General features: G+C 40.0%; 1 protein-coding gene across 1 annotated transcript in view; it reads left to right on the top strand.

The window, feature by feature from the left end:
- Window positions 1–16349, top strand: part of LOC117264790 (cadherin-10) — a 41621-nt gene extending 25272 nt beyond the window's left edge. The window contains exons 5-12 of the mRNA XM_033639047.2: window positions 1330–1497; window positions 1635–1816; window positions 4074–4327; window positions 5346–5482; window positions 5624–5745; window positions 7019–7127; window positions 9035–9286; window positions 14464–16349. Coding sequence (XP_033494938.1) covers window positions 1330–1497; window positions 1635–1816; window positions 4074–4327; window positions 5346–5482; window positions 5624–5745; window positions 7019–7127; window positions 9035–9286; window positions 14464–14954 — 1715 coding nt within the window. The 3' untranslated portion in view covers window positions 14955–16349. The remainder of the gene's footprint in view (window positions 1–1329; window positions 1498–1634; window positions 1817–4073; window positions 4328–5345; window positions 5483–5623; window positions 5746–7018; window positions 7128–9034; window positions 9287–14463) is intronic.
- Window positions 16350–17027: the final 678 nt, after the last annotated feature.

Genomic DNA, 17027 nt, shown 5'->3' on the forward strand with positions numbered 1-17027 from the left:
CACAGTAGCTTCTAGTACTTACTGGGTAAAAATATTTACTAACAGCTGAGCCTTCTAAAGGAAGGAGTTTGCATGGTGCAACCAGTTTTAATTGAGTGCAATGCTGCATTCACATAGAATCAGGCAGACAGAATATGGCAGAATGGTAAAACAAAACATGCATGACGATACGTTGGGATGGTAATGCTGTATTGTTCAAGATCGATTGTCCAGATTGTAAATTTGATTGCGGGGGGCGGGAAAAAGTTAAAATATTGTAACTATGAACGGCAATGCCATCTACTGTTACCACTGACAGTATTCTCTTCTGGCCTTGCCTAATTTTAAAGTTTGAAGTTTGCCATCTACCATCTTCCTGATCCCATTTGATGGCAACATAAATTTCAACTTTGTAAACCTTTGTTATCACTAGGCCAATTGTGAACTTATAGCAGCTGGAGCAGCCGGCTCCTGCTCCTTTACTGCTTTGCAAGAAGACTGCGGTGCTGGTAGTTAAAATTTCTACAATCACTTTTCCTTTTAGAAACCACTTATCAAAAAAAGCTCAAAAGGCAGAGCTATTTTAAGCCATCATTCATATTGTTTATTTGCAGCATGTATAAAATTTGATTTAGGTAAATGTCTGACATTTTAGGAAGTGTCCTTACTTGATGTCTAACCAAGAGGTAGATAAAATGATGAATGTCAGTTTCATCTGGGGGCGTTCAGTACAGAGTACATAGCTCTGTGACATTGTTAGCTGGAAGCAGAGGAAAACCGATAGCCAGGCTCTTTCAAAGGCTCATTCCAAGAACTGCAAACCATCTTATTTACACATTGGGTTTGTTTCTTTAACATGGAGAAAAGTGACAGAACAATGTGGTTTACACACAGCATAGGCAGCAGATCTGACCAGTAAACAGTTGGGCTCCATTTGCAGCGCCACAGAAATCATCTTTAACCGAAACTTCTTTGTTGTTTGACATCCTGAGTCCTGCATGTGGTTAGGTTCAAAGTCCTGTGCTTCGTATGCGCAGCCACCCTGACCACCTCCCACGACTTTCATGCTGTACATAAATGTAGCACTTGTGACACAAGAAAAACGTTGCCAGGGAACATAATCCAGGCAGCAATTACATTTCCCCTCAAAACATAATTGGCATACCAAATTAGTAGTATATAAATGCAATTTTCTAGGAGACATGGTTGAGCACAGGGATGAAATTGATCTTAATCTGTTTTCATTTTCAGTAAGGCAGTAAATGCATTTTCGAAAATGAAGTTTTCCTTCAAATTGGTTACAGTGGTGAAAAGAATGGGTTTTTTGTTTTGTTTTATTTTTTTTTCCAGGCACCATCAAGACAGCCCTGCCGGGCATGGACAGAGAAGTCAAAGAAAACTACCAGGTTGTGATTCAGGCTAAAGACATGGCTGGACAGATGGGAGGGCTTTCAGGGACCACTACAGTCAGCATCACCCTCTCCGATGTGAATGACAGCCCACCACGCTTTGCTAACCGTAAGAGACCATTCCTCCCCATGTTGGATTGATTTGTAACAGACTTTTAAACACAAGTGAGCTTTAGTCACTAAGTAAAGAAATCTCACACACAAACAGGTCTTTCATGAATTCATTTAATTCACTTTCATGTATAGATTCCTTCCGGTTGACTGCCGTGGAGTCTACAGAGATTGGAGGTGCCATCGGACGTATCAAGGCCGATGATCCAGACATCGGGCGCAATGCGGAGATGGAGTACAGTATCGTCGGGGGTCATGACATATTCAACATTATCACTGACCAAACCACACAGGAGGGAGTCATCATAATCAAAAAGGTGACTTTGTTTTGTTCCCGGTTTCTCTTTCCTTTTATGTGCTTTATTATTTTCTTTCATGTACTTCACTGCTTTATGCTTTTGTATTCTGCAACCTCCATCAAACGCAGTCACTGTGAGCAGTCATGTAACTATTACTAGACTGATAACGGCTTTGCAATCAGTCAATACACTTGTTGTGACAAGTGACATGTTTTCATACAGCTGCCTTCAAGAAATACTTTAGTGTTCCAAGGAAAGCATTTCAATAAAATGCATTTTAACTGAAAGATTAAGGAATACCACCGGTATGAAAAATTTACAATTGTACCCTTTGCGACAACCAAATTGCAAGAATAAATACTGGCATTGCGTGTTTCTGCAAACCATGGATTTGTTACATGTTTACATTATTATATAGCAGATACTTTATAACTTTACATTTGGACAACACTGGTTAATGTGTGATTAGAGTTATGCGGAAAAAAACAAACAAAAAACACAATGATGTCTTGGTAAAAAAAAGCCACTTTTAATGACATATCTCATAAAACGCAATGGTTCACAAATGTTCTATGACTAAAAAGCAACTGAAAATGCATCAATGGCTCACTAAAAACAACTGTTTCTTGTTGTTTGATGGTCCTGGGTGTCACACTATCTAACATCTCCTCCACCCCCTGATAAGGTCGAATCCCATCATATTTCTACCCCTACTCCTTGTTTTCAAGTGCCACCTTGCCCCTTGAAACAGAGTTAGGCCAGTGGTTGAATTATTCCCCTATGACATAGAACAACCCTTCAAAACCCCAGTACTTAATCAGCATGCTTGCGTTTCCATAAACAGATGCGACAAGACTTGCCGGAAATTGCCAATATGCTGTTTTCTGCAATGGTAATTTCCCTTGCGTGGGCTACAGTCAGCCTTTTGCAGTTGTCTGGACACTTGCAATTTGTTAACAACTTAAATTTCACACCATCAATTGACCAAACAAGCCATTAAATAAAAATAGAAAACCGCTTCATTACCAGGCCACTAGCAGTGCTCTGTAGGCTGACACTAGCAACCCATGTTCCTACCCTGCCAGTCTCTACTGATATTAGAGGAGTGCTAACAAGTGCAGCAACTTCACTGCTGAATTTTGATTAAATTTCTGTTGTCAAACGCTATCAAGCGAGGGGGAATGCAGCATTGGAATATATCAAAATGCAGGACTGTCGTGCACAAGTCCACAATAACAATGTAACATTGGCTAGCTAGCTAGTAAGTTAATGAGCCATCGGCATACTAGCAATATGTTTTGCTTGTTATAGACAAAAGGACCACAACACATTAAAACGAAAATGAATTAAGTTAACACAGAAGATATCAAGTTTTTAAATCTTTATTAACATGGAAAATGCAGCTGTCAGGATTTCTTTTTGCTAGTGGGGTCATCTATAATTTCTTATAACACTCACTTTAAAATGTGCCACTGAAAAACTTCTTAACACTTCACCGTACCCCTCCATCCCAAGAATCAGGACACCCTACCCATGAGGATGCAAAACGGAGGGGTGAGCTTCTTGGTGATAGGGGCAAGGAGTGTATAAGGATTGTGCCAAAGTCAGTCCACATACTGCATCACTTTAGAAACATTGGTATGGTATGTATAAAACATACAAACATAATATATCCATGGTTTGCAGAAATGCACTATGCCAACAATTTCAGATAAGATTGAGGTGCTTTATTTATTAAGTTAACTTCTTTTTTTTTTTTAATCAAATGCCAGCCAATACTTATATATTACAAACCTACTTTTACTATTTCCTTAGTAGTTTAATTCATTAACCTTCAGGAGTTCCTCTTCAGGCTTCAGTGTACGATTTAATTTGATCTGAATCTGAGCTGTCTTATCTCGTCTATATGTACGTTTAACTTCAATGGTAGGACTGAATGGTGCAGTCTCAGATTAGAAAAAGCTCTGTGATAACGTTTATTCATGTAAGAAAGACATATGGCAGAATTTTTCTCGAACTGTAGTGTAGAATCAGATACCCTAAGCCTGTGAAATGAATAATATAAAGCAGTCTTTTGCTAGAAACTCTTTTTAGTTTCTCCCCCGAGATCCCAGAGATCAGTATTCCTCACTTGGATTTGTAACTTAGAATTTAGAGCATGAATAAGATAAAGGCAGACAAATGAAATGCTATGAATTGCCTATCAAAATCCTGGAGGCGGACTGTTTTTATGGAAAAGTCCACAGCTTGACTTCTGATGCTCTTTCATCTCCAGGCACTGGATTACGAAAGTAAGAAGGACTATGAGTTCAGAGTGGAGGTGAGAAACACCTACTTAGACTCAAGGTTCATCCACGGTTTGCAATTCAAAGACTACGCCACGGTCAAGGTAACCGTGGAAGATGTGGATGAGCCACCCGTCTTCACCAGGAACCCTTACATCATCGAGGTGCACGAGGACACAGCTGCTGGCAGCTTCGTCGGTGTCGTGTCGGCCAGGGACCCTGATGCTGACAACAAGCCAGTCAAGTACGCTATAAAACACAGAGAAAAGTGTTCAGCTTTTAAACAGTGCCAGATTGTTTGAGCAGTGTGCCAAATGACTTCTCTCCCCTTTTCTAAACAAATGAATTCACTTTGGGAAGTTCTCACTATTTAGTAAACTTAGAAATTAATCAATGAGCTGTAAAGCAAAGATTTCCTCATCAAGCAAGTGGATGTAATGCTTTAATGTGGTAATTTGTTTCAAAACACATTGTTCCAGCTTTAATTATACTAGTATAAAATCAATAAGAAAACAAGCAACACATGGTAGAAATGCAAAGTCTCCTCTTATCAGGTTTTTTTTGTAGCAGGAGGATGAAAATGCCCACTTGGCTAAATCTAATCCATCAGCCTAACCATGTGTCAGTGCAGGGGGGGGGGGGGGGGCAAGGATATTATTCATGGGTCCCCCCCTGGTTATTTCCCAGTGGAAGGTGGCGGTGGCCCTGTGAAGTGAATACAGACACTGTTTATTTCCCAGAATTATGTAAGCCCTCTGTGGCACTGCACAAAGTCAAAGTGAAAGAGCCTAATTTGCTGTATCGATTCCACACAGCTCAGTACCGCACATTCCACACATATGGCGCCTACCCGTCTCTGACAAAGAGATATGCCACTCTCGGCCCATGCCACATGGTGTATTGTGTTGCATTATTCAAATTTCAGTGGAATATGAAAGTTGACTATGACAAATGAGCAGGCACGAGGAAGGATGTATCATCTTTTGACAAAGGAGAGCGTGGAATATATTCTCTTTTGGCAACAGGGAGTGATGTACTGTGTACCTGTACACCTTCTCATATGAAGTAAAGAGGCACTTTAGTGTGTTCGTCTTGTGAAGACAGATCTGTGCAGGCAGGTAAAGATAACGATAGATAAATTTTAAAAGCAATATTACAGGTATGCAAATGTCGCAGAGACACACAGTGTGCTTTGTTCACAGGTGAAGCATTTTCATATTTGTTGGTAATAACAATAACATGTTTGCGCATTTCTCTTTCAGATACTCTATTGATCGGCATACAGATCTGGAGAGACTGTTCAACATTGATTCAGTGAATGGCACCATCACAACACTGAAATCACTGGACAGAGAAACGTCCAAATGGCACAACATTTCTGTGGTGGCCACTGAAATAAGTAATTGCTGCTTTCATTTCTTAAATAGTTTTTGGTCGCAATTCCTAATATATGACATATGCTGACTTCAGTCAAGGTGTTTTCTTTATTTCTAATTCTACAAAAGCATGCTGATTTTCATTTTGTATCTATTCATTTCAGATAACCCACGTCAGACAACTCGAGTGCCTGTGTTCATCAAGGTGTTAGATGTCAATGACAACGCCCCTGAGTTTGCAATGTCCTATGACACATTTGTCTGTGAGAATGTCAAAGCAGGACAGGTGCTTAAAATTCATGACTTTGAAAAGATTTGTTTGGCTATTGTCATCATTTTTGTGTAGGTTCAGGTTTATTATACGCTGGGTCACAGAATCACAATGTTGATTTTTTGACACAGTATCTGTGACCTCAACCTAATCGCCAGAAAACATGTTGGTATTGTACACTTCTGCAAACCACACATACATTACTATGTACAAAAAACACTTGGTTATGGTGAGGAAAACATCTTGTTTGGGCTTAAGAAACGCGGTTTTGGTGGCTGGAGAAGCTGTCGATGTATCGATAATAAACAACCATTTTATTGTGGCACATTCCTGGCTGGGAATGCAACAATGTATTGGTTAAAAAAAACAACCACTTTTTGTAGCACAATACCAAATGGAAACACAGCGACAAGTCACTAAAAAAACATATGCGTTTGATGGCTAAAAAGCCACTGGAAACACAATTATGATAGTTTTTTGATATCATATGTATGAAACATGCAAATATAGCATTCGTGGTTTGCAGAAATGTACAATGCCAACATTTTCTTCTGGCAACTTGTCTTGTTTCTCATAATGTTGCTTAATTATCAAGCATATTATAGATATACTTGTAATGTGACTGGTTTTATGTGATATCTGTGAGCTGGAGGTGTATAATTACCAGAATATACATGAATATATATATATATATATATATATATATATATATATACATACATATCCTTTAATCAACAAACTTGGAAGCAAAGTAACACACGGTAATTGTGAGGCTTAGGTCTTAGGAGAACCATTTCCTACATTAGCAAACAGTTTTCAGTGTTACTGGGCAAAGAGCCAAACAGAAGTTGGCAGCGATTATCAGTCACTTCCTGACATTTACAGAAGAAGTGTCATTCACAATGCTCACTCCATGTGCACAGTGCATGCCGACAGATCTGTGTTGGTTCACAGTCATTTGCACTACAGCTACATGTGTTTATAGTTTTGGAGTTTCAAGAGACAGCAAATCCTTTAATTAGCCACACACTCCTCACTAATTGCAGATTAGTCTACAATGTATCTGATTGGCCACAGTTAACTCTCTGTGAATGTTTTTTTTTCCCCAACACAACAGCAAGATTCTGAGGCGCAGTCTTGGCAGTAAATTATAATGCATACAAATGTATATGTTTTAAATGTAATTAAAGAAAAGTAGGGATAATTGCTTTGCTCTATGTCATGAGTTTGGACTAAGAAGAATTACAAGCTGTCACGTGTTTTCTCATTCCTCTTCTATTCTTTGCAGCTGATCCAGACAATAAGTGCTGTTGACACCGATGAACCCCTTGTTGGACACAAGTTTGTCTTCAGCATAAGTGCCACCAATCCAAACTTCACTATTGTTGACAGGGAAGGTAAGAAACATATTTTTTACTGAGAACAAATGAAATCTTAATGCATGTAAAGAAAAAAAAATAAGTCCTAAGGTTTCAGTCAGGAAATGAGGTTTGATAATAACAGAATGCCAAATATGGTGCATAAAATAATTTGTTTGAAAAAAAAAAAGAAGTGATTTTAGCCTTTTGATTGACTTTGTGATTCTGATGCCCTTTTCTGAAAAGCTTTTGATATACAGAGTTGTGTGGAAAAATGTAATTAGCAGCAGAGCTCAGAAGTGTTGTTGATGTTCTGGGATGCCTTCTCTGTTTACGCCTATTACATGCACAGTATCATTTCTGTTTTCACAGGAAGTGTACAATTTCTGCTTATTAGATGCATAGTCTTTTTTTATAACATAAACTTACAGCATCAGTAAAATGCCTCGTATTGATGTCAGTTTTACTGTGCAACAAATGCACGTGGTTAGGTTTAGAAAAAAACATGGTTTGGCTCTACATTCATATGGGGAGCAAACACCAGCCTCTGGGGTGAAAGTCTAGTGTTGCTGTATTCATTCACCACCCCTCCTGCCCGCCCTGTAGGGATTTTCCAGCTACTTAAATTATGTTACGTTGTCCCACAGGGTTATGATCTGACGCCAACTGGCAGCATATTGTACCACTGCAAAAGGATGTCGTATTTTCGTCTGTGTCTGATGCTGCGATCAAAGACCAAGCGCCAGTATTTGATGACATTGGAATGAAAATAGAATGCTCTGTCATACAATAAAAATTAAGCAGCAACCTCCAGGCAGTAAAATAAATCCAATGCTGAAGTGCCAAAAACTGTAGTTCCTCAAATGGCCACTTGAGGCTGGCTCCAAAAGCAGGTCAGTCCCTGTAGACCCCCATGTTAAGATGCTCAACTTAACAGCAGAAATAAACATGTTTACAACCTTGTCTCTATGGCTAATTTTCCTATTCAAGACAGCTGTATGGGCAATGAATTTTAATACAACTCACCCGTTTAAATTTTTTTGAGGTGCAAAGTTACGCACAATTAAGGGCAGTTCGGCTATTGGCTTTGAGTGACAGGTTGTCACTCAAAGCCAATAGTGTCCTCGGGCTCTAGGTCACATCCTCCCCTCGCTCATCCACAGCACCAGCCTCTCGCCCACATATGGTCACATCTGACTTCAAATATCCAACATGGTGACAACCGGAATACTGAACTAAAGGCTTTAAAACCTGAGTCTACAAACCAATGGGTGATGTCACCGTGGCTATGCCCATTATTTGTATACAGTCTATGATAAAAATATGCTAATCAAAAAAGGTCATGCTCACAACCCTTATGAGGGAGAGAGAAATGTAGAGGTCAGTTAGCAAGCTTGCAGTAGAAGATTGGACAACTTCAGCAGCTAGATCTCTATATTCCCTTTCTATTTAGTACAGCTGCTTCAGTGTGCCTATCATAGTTTTAGAATTGATTTAAAGTAAATATTAACTAAGCTCCTCAATGACTGGGATGTACTGCAGTAGACAAAATGAAGCAACGGCAGCAGAGTCTCAAAATGGAGACTAGAAAGTCCCCTCTAAGTGGAATTTTACAAAAAAACTTCGGACTTTAATTAGTTTTGCAAGAAAGTGAGGCCATGCGTAACCACTATGCTTATGTCTTTTTAGAAGGGGACTACTGTATGGTTACTAATTAAGCTGTGTTTGCTGAGAGACTACTATATATTTTTCAAAAATAAAGCCAAACAACACAGGTTGCTCCTAATATGCTTAGAGTTTTTTCATTAGTTTTTAGTTGTTACAAGCTGTCTGTTGAAGGATACAAAGAAAAGAAACCAAAGATTGCAACTCTTTCCTGTATGATCCCTTGGCTGACGAAAACATCACATCCCTGACAAGCTTTATCCATTTGCATCTTTCCACAGATAACACCGCCAATATCCTGACACGGAGGGGAGGTTTCAGCCGACGCGAGATGAGCATGTACTTCCTGCCTGTAGTGATCTCAGACAACGACTACCCCATTCAAAGCAGCACCAGCACACTGATCGTGCGAGTGTGTGCTTGTGACAGCCGTGGAAACATGCTGTCCTGTAACCCAGAGGTCCTGCCCTTCTCAGATGGTCTCACAACTGGAGCTCTGGTGGCCATACTGCTCTGTGTCATCATTCTCCTCAGTAAGTCCCCTCGTGTACGAGCATGTGTATGCGCATGTGTGTGACTATGTGCATTTGAACCCTCTCGTCTGTCTTGTGTTGTGATGTTTGTTTCTTTGTTCAGCTCTGTTTGCAACTTCTGCTTGTAGCAACAAACTCAGTTTTCTTATTCAAGACAAGTCGATTTTATTGGTATTGCCCAGAATCAAAAATCACAAATTGGCCTCACAGGGCTTTAAAATCTGTACAACATACAACTTTATCTTTAGACTCTCAAATAATCCTTTGCTATAACCGACCCCTGGCAACAGTTACTGTTGCTATGCATGTAGGCTTTCCATTCTGGCATACCACAAGTGCAATTCACAGAGATAACGGTGGCAGATTTCTAAATGTGTGGTTGTTTTTGAAATAATGGGTCTATGATTTCACACAGACGTTAACAAATGCAGGCTTCTTGTTTCTAGCCAGCCATTGTTGATTTTTTTGGCTGAAATCACAACTTTTCCCAATTAATGTTGGTTTCTTGAGTTGGTTGAAAACTCCACCACCGGTGGACTTCTTAATGTTACTAGCTGACTCTTTTTAAAACAAGGGATCTGTAACAGGGTCTTAAGCATCGATGAGTGGCTGAAGGCTAAGGCTAAAGCTACATGTATAAGGCCAAAAAGTAGTAAAGCATTCTTATGAGTTGATGACCCACGTAGAAGACACGTAAATGATGACCACCCTTGTTCTTGTTTGGTAAGGTATCTTATTAGCCCCGGTATCATATAACAGTATTTCAAAAAATGTGGTTTGGATGATTACTATAAAAAAAGAGAAGAAGACTTGGAAAGCAACACAAAGGTCACTTAGAAAAGAGAAAGTTCTGATTGGAGACTCATTGTCAAGGGGGACGTTTAGCAAACTGTCAATTCTGTCATCTACAAAAAATGTTGCCAATTCCTGCAATCTAGGGATGTCACAACACAACTGATTCTCGATACCCAATTCGATACCACAGTAAAAACAAAGTACTTGTCTATGTGGGTTCAAGAGATTAATACAGGGGTGTCAGACATACCGCCTGTGGGTCAGTATTGGCTTGCCAAAGGGTCCAATCCGGCCCATTGGATGACCTTGCACACCTTGTAGTGATGCACTTGTGAAGGCTAAGAGGTGCCACGTATCAACAGTGAGTAGCTTTCTTCATGTGAAATGCTACTTCATAGGCTTTTCTACCCTGACCACAGAATACAGTTCTCTTATTTCACTCTAGTTTGGTGTTGTTATGTCAGGATTAGTACACAGGAGTGGAAATGTATAGAAAAATGTGCATATAATAGATAGTAGACTGACTGAATGTGGAAAAAAAGAGAAATATTTTTGAAATTGCAGTAATTCTTCTAAAGACATCACAGGCTGTTTGACATCTATGAATAAGTGTTTTTAAAAGATAGATAAAAAGATACAGTAACGAGAGCAGTGTTCTTCCCAAAGCTGAACATTTTTGAACACACAGCAATTAGAAAATAAATGCTGACTGTGCAGCGCTCAGTGCAGAATAGACGCTCAATGTCTCATCATGTGGGCATTTTAAGCATCATGTAAATACATAGCACTCCCATTACAAAGCACAGAAAATACACAGGGGCCAGGAAAAACATTTTTCTTATAGACGACTTGAGCTGGGTTGTTGCTGCAGATCTACTTGTCATGTGTTGTTGTTGTTCTTCCATGCTGGTAGGCCTTCTTCTTCCTTTGGTAATTAACCGACTACAACGCTCTGGCATATGTGCTACCTCGTCAGGTCCGGAAAAATTCCATTCTGCTACCTACAATACTGGAGGAAAATGTGTACTGTTGTACTTTTCGGAATTCTGCCATCGTTTTGGTACCGATGCATCAGTTCTTGTGACGTCCCTTCAGCAATGTCAAACATGCCCCTTTCTTTGTGACAGAAATGTTTCCAAACAGAGATCTACCTGACCTTGAAGTCACAACAACATATGTGGCATGTAAGCACTACAGAAGCATATGTCTGTCCAGTCCACATCGACCTCTTTTGCTACCATGGCTGTGCTCAGAACCAGTTTTCCTCACTACATGAGCCCTGGGTAGGATACGAGCCAGACAAAGGATCTAAATGACACTGCCACAGCACACAGGGCTTTTCTTTTGCTGCTCTTTTTTGTAATGCTGGTGTTTTTCTGTCCATGAAATGGACACATGACACACAGAAAGCAGATAAAATCAGCACTCCAGGCAAGCCTTACTTTCGTATGCTCCATGCTGCAGCTAATTCAAGGTACTTAAGTCAATAACGTGGCCCAGAGTGTGTTGCTTTGCTCAAGCACATGTTGCCGAGTGCCCACAGAGGGGGAAAAAGTAGTGAATATCTCTGCCACAACATGGTCTATCATTTCAAATACAACATCGATTGAAAGCTGTCCCGACTCAGCGCAATCAATAAAATGCTCCTGTAAATATGCAATTGTGTCACCAGTCTCCAGCATCTTAATGTATTAAAACCATTATTGTGACATTAAATACTTACAATTGTTGATGCAACAAGATGTAACTCTGAAACAGTTCTATCTTACAGTATTAGAAATAATGCACTGGAATGATTCAGCCGACAATGAATCACAACTAGAACACCTCATACCTAAATGGCAAACTAAGTCGTTTTTCAGTTCCTTCCAAAAACACCCATGATTCATATTAACATTCTACTGCTTTGTTAAACTTGGTCAAAAACCGTAGTCATACTTCGAACTGCATTTGCTTTTGTTAGATGCAAACCTGAGACCTTGTACAACCAACAATGGCTACATTCCAAATTGCATGCTTTTCCTTTTTACTTTGAGAACACCCTACAGCTGTTCTGCACTGTTGCATGGAGTATACATACTGTACAACTGGGAGATACTACTTCATCATAACATCTCTTTGAACGTTGTCTCACTTGCTTGTATGTCCGTTGTAGTTCGTAGCACGAACTTTGAAGTAAAAACGAAAGGCATGCATTTCAATTCACCAAGCTCACCAGAGACGGAGGCTATTCTGGAGATCTCTGTTGTTGTTGTTGTTGTTGTTGTTGTTGTTGTTGTTGTTGTTTGCAGTGTATGTAGTTTAAACATTTAAGGTATTACTGCATAATGTAGATTGTTTGTGATTGACTGATTATAGTTATTGTGGCTTCTATCAGTTCATAATTTGCTGTCATTTGTCTGCGGTTCAGTCGATGTGATTGATCTCCTGCTGAGGATTGCGGGTCAGAATAGCTGTAAAGCATGCTGGTTTGCATACTGCAAAATGCGACCGGATGCAGGACATTCTGGTATTTGTGGCATACGGTGTTTGACATGTGGACATACTAAATCTTATTCTGGCATACTAATAAGTGTGGTCGTATGGGTATTTGAACGCACTGCGTGTTTTCCCAGGGTGCTACAAAACGTCATGCCACAGTACTTTTACCTTTGCTTCTGAGTGAGGACAGTCATTATTCACATGACCACAGGAGGTTACTTGTCAAGGAATAGCTGTTTAAAGCATTTGAACAAAACAACTGATGCTGCCGGTATCAAGGACACTGCAGTAATATTTAACATTTTGTCACCTGCTGCAAAGAGCTTCAGGAGGTTTTGTTAGGGACTTTTTAGCGTGTAGGCGATCATTAGTAATTAAAGCAGGCGCAATCAAAGACAGGTTACTTTGCATATTGTGTTATACACGGCTGTTCGCCCTCAGAAAATAGCACTATGGTTCCAAGCTCCATTCATTAGCAAATAAATCCACTTAACAAAATAGTCTGTGTGTTTCCTCGGTTGGTTGCATGTTACTTCCTGACATCCTAAAGCACCACTTCAGCCCTCCTCGTGATCTAATGCAGTATGTATCAGCATACAGGGCACAGCAGCAACAGTGCCTATCGTTTTACCCAGTAAAAAGCAGAAATGTGTAGTGCTTATGGTCAAGGGCATATCAATAAGTAATGGGTTTCAACTGTCATTGAACTTTACCTCGCTTGGCTAAGCACAGTGCTTGATAGGAGCATTTACGACTCACTAGACATTGTGACTGTAGAATTCCTTGCATGCTGTTGAGGGCAATTAACAGTTTCAACAAATCATCTTCCTCATGAATGTGTGCATGCACGTGTGTGTGCTGTTCTGCCTGTGAGCTTCTAACCCTTTCCATGTGTTTAATTTGAACCCCCTTCGTCCTGTCATTATTTCTTTTTTTGGAGTGTCCTTTTTGATCTCCACCCTGACTAAACCGGCGATACAAGCAAATTAGTATTGACCAGCTTCTCTTCCATCTGCTTGTTTTAACTCCAAATTTTGAATTCTGTGTCTGGCGGTGGGCAGATCTTGTCTCACATATCGAGCATACTGAAGGTTAAACTCCATGCTCTCCTCTTGAGCAAAATATCATGACATCTGCTCATTATCTGACGCTTTTCGCGCTTGAACCCCCCTGACAGACTGTCTCATTCACCTCTGCTTGACTCCGACAGGCAGGTGCTGAGCTGGAACGGCTCTCCCTATCTGGTCCTCCTCATTGCAGCCCTCTGCACCGTCTAAAATCATGGCACTGGTCAGTCACAAATGTTCGTAAAGAACCTTATAAACAGCCACCTCCACCCCCGTACAACTCACGTTGAAGGCGTTGTAATTAACACCTAGGTGGGAGGCAAGTAGACAACTACGGTACCTGCTGGCAGGACAAAAAGGGAAAGCAAGGAGGAGGAGAGCAGCACAGGTGAAGCAGAATGTGTGCCTGTCTTAAACAAGAGATTGCTTCCTGTTTTTCTGAAGAATTATGGGTTTATTTAAAAACTTGCTACCACACAGTGCCACTCTCTGGAAACATGCTCACTCTGCAATCTCTGATTGTCTTTTACTGCTGAAAAGGAATGAAGGAGATGATAGATATGAGGCTGGGTGCTGGGGAGAAAATCTAACCACCGTGCATTTTATACAGTGAATGTGCCGTTCAAGGGAAAAAGAAAGAGAAAGCTTTTTCACTGAATCTTTAATAATAGGAGGTGAATGCCTGAGGCAGTGTTGGGGATTTATCACTGGTAGCAAATGTGTCTCCCCTCTGCGCTCCCGCTCCCCTGTGCTCTTTAATGCATGACACATGTTAGGAGGCACACATCTTATGCTGAGCTTTCTGTCTCTGTGTTTCCAACTGTTTTTGTGTAGTGATCGTGGTGCTGTTTGCTGCCCTGAGGAGACAGAGGAAGAAGGAGCCTCTGATCATCTCCAAAGAGGATGTCAGAGACAACGTTGTCAGCTACAACGATGAAGGGGGTGGAGAGGAGGACACTCAGGCCTTTGATATTGGCACGCTGCGCAACCCAGAGGTGATGGATGCTAACAAGCTACGCAGGGACATCATACCCGAAATGCTGTTTCCCTTTCGGAGGACATCACCTATAAAAGATAACACAGACGTCAGAGACTTCATTAACGGGAGGCTTCAGGAGAACGATACAGATCCGACAGCGCCGCCCTATGACTCCCTGGCTACGTATGCTTACGAGGGCAGTGGGTCATTGGCAGAATCCCTCAGTTCGCTGGAGTCTGCTGCCACTGAGGGGGACCATGATTACGATTACCTCAGCAACTGGGGACCACAATTCAAAAAGTTGGCAGAGATGTACATAGGGAAGAGCCCCGACAGGGAGACCTAGAGTGCGCAATGGCAGTCTCTCTTTTTTCAAGCCCATTTTTTTGGTCTGTTTATCTAGCTAGCGAGCCAGACAGCTATTTGTCTAGTTAGCTAGCCAGCTAGTTGACTGTCTGTCTACCTATCTATCCAGCTATCTATCTGTTTATCTGTCTAGTTTGCTAGCTAGCTCGCTAGTTAACTAGTAGTCTATTTGATTCTCATACACATGTGCACACACGCACAAAAATACACAATTTCCACAATCTATTTGTGGATGCTGAAGTGGATATTAAGACTTGAACAGAGTTGCATTTTCTCATTAATGGAGATACAGTATAATTCTCAAAGTTTTACCGTTTTTGGTCATAATCAGTAAAGATGCCTTTGAATTTTAGGATTTTTTTTGTGAACAATGGTGTGGACAATGTGTTTTGTAATCGACCTGAGAGATAGTAGTATTGTATACTATCAATGTTTAATGGCACTGGAGTGGGTTGGGGTGGGGGTAGGGAAGGAGTCTAGTGGTTTTTCCAGCCACCTCCATTAAATACTGTAAATGTACAAAGTGTTTTTAAATGATGGACATCCTATATACTATTTGCTATCTTTGTTTGACAAGCAATGTTCATGTGAGTGGTTGGTGCAGTTTATTTGTCAAACTGTGAATTCATTCCATCATATAGGTGTAATATGTAATGGAAAGTGTATGTTGTAGGAAAACTGTCATACACTGACAATTCATGCCGTTTGAATGCTGAGTCATATTGTTTTATATTTATATTTTTATACTTATTTTCTTAATAAAATGATGTTAAAAAAAGAAGCAGCTATAGTTTTGGTCCATTGCCTGCTTTTGTGGCTACTGAAAGGGTGATGCTGTAAGTCCTTACTGAGTCATTACAGACATAATCTCCTAGAAAAAAAAGCAAGTTTCCAAATGTCATGCAGTCTGCACGTTGGTAAAACTGTGCCACCCATTATAAATATCAATAGAGATGTGGTTCATTAAAACATTTGTAAAACTCTCTAATCAATGTGATAATACAGGCCATTTCAAGATGACTATTAGGCCCAGGTCAGTGAACTTGATGGGGATTTCATAAAGGCATTGTATTTTCAGCTGTTTTTCCTTCAATGCTGGTTAGTATTGTTACAATTTATATTTTTTCCAGAATAAAAGGACACAAAGGGATATACATGTAAAGGAAAAAAAGAGAAAGGAAGGCCAAATAGTGAGTAATATTTTTCTTGATTCATATATCTATTTTATATTCAACATTGCAGTAACTAATTTCCCATCCAAAAACCTCAGAGATAAATTTGAAAATCTAGCTGTCTTGTTAGCATTACCATGTTGCGCCTGAATTTGACAAGCTGCCTGAATTCAGTAGAGATGTAAGACGTGTTGCCTTGGGTTTTTGACAGATAGGTATCACGTACGGAGACGGAATGCATTAGGTAATTTTTGTGATATTAGAGTGCTGTGAACACTTGTGGGTAGTTGTACTATTAAATATGCAGATTCTGATTAATCTAATCAGTATTTTGAGCAACATTTAAGAACATGGTGCATTGTCCTCCACATCTCATTTTGACTTTCAGTGCAGTTAAAAACTAGAATTACCGCCTTGCAGTTGTATACCTCCATGAACAAGTCGTGCTGCAGTTACAGTTTACGTCCATGTCTGTGAAAATATGGACGCTTCACACACATCACAGAAGATATATACAATCACTGCAGTACCAAGTTTCAGTGTCACTGAATCAGTATCAAATCAAATCTCTACCCTACTGTTCTTTCTGTTCTTATGGCATTGAATAAGGGCCATAAAAGTGTTTTTGCATAACATTATGATGTCACAGTGAAGCTGATTTTTGACCTTTTGAATATATATAGTGACATCACTTTATAATTTAAGTCCATTAGACATTTGTGTGAAATTTTGTCATAACTTAGCGATGAATTCTTGAGTGATGGTCAAAAACATGTTTTGTGAGGTCTCAATGACCATACCATTTCACCTTCAACCACCAATTTCAAATCATTTCATTCTCAAGTCCAAGTGGTTTGAATTGGTTTGGCTGTTTGTGCCAA

Source organism: Epinephelus lanceolatus, chromosome 20, assembly GCF_041903045.1.
Source record: "Epinephelus lanceolatus isolate andai-2023 chromosome 20, ASM4190304v1, whole genome shotgun sequence".
NCBI classification, from domain to species: domain Eukaryota; kingdom Metazoa; phylum Chordata; class Actinopteri; order Perciformes; family Serranidae; genus Epinephelus; species Epinephelus lanceolatus.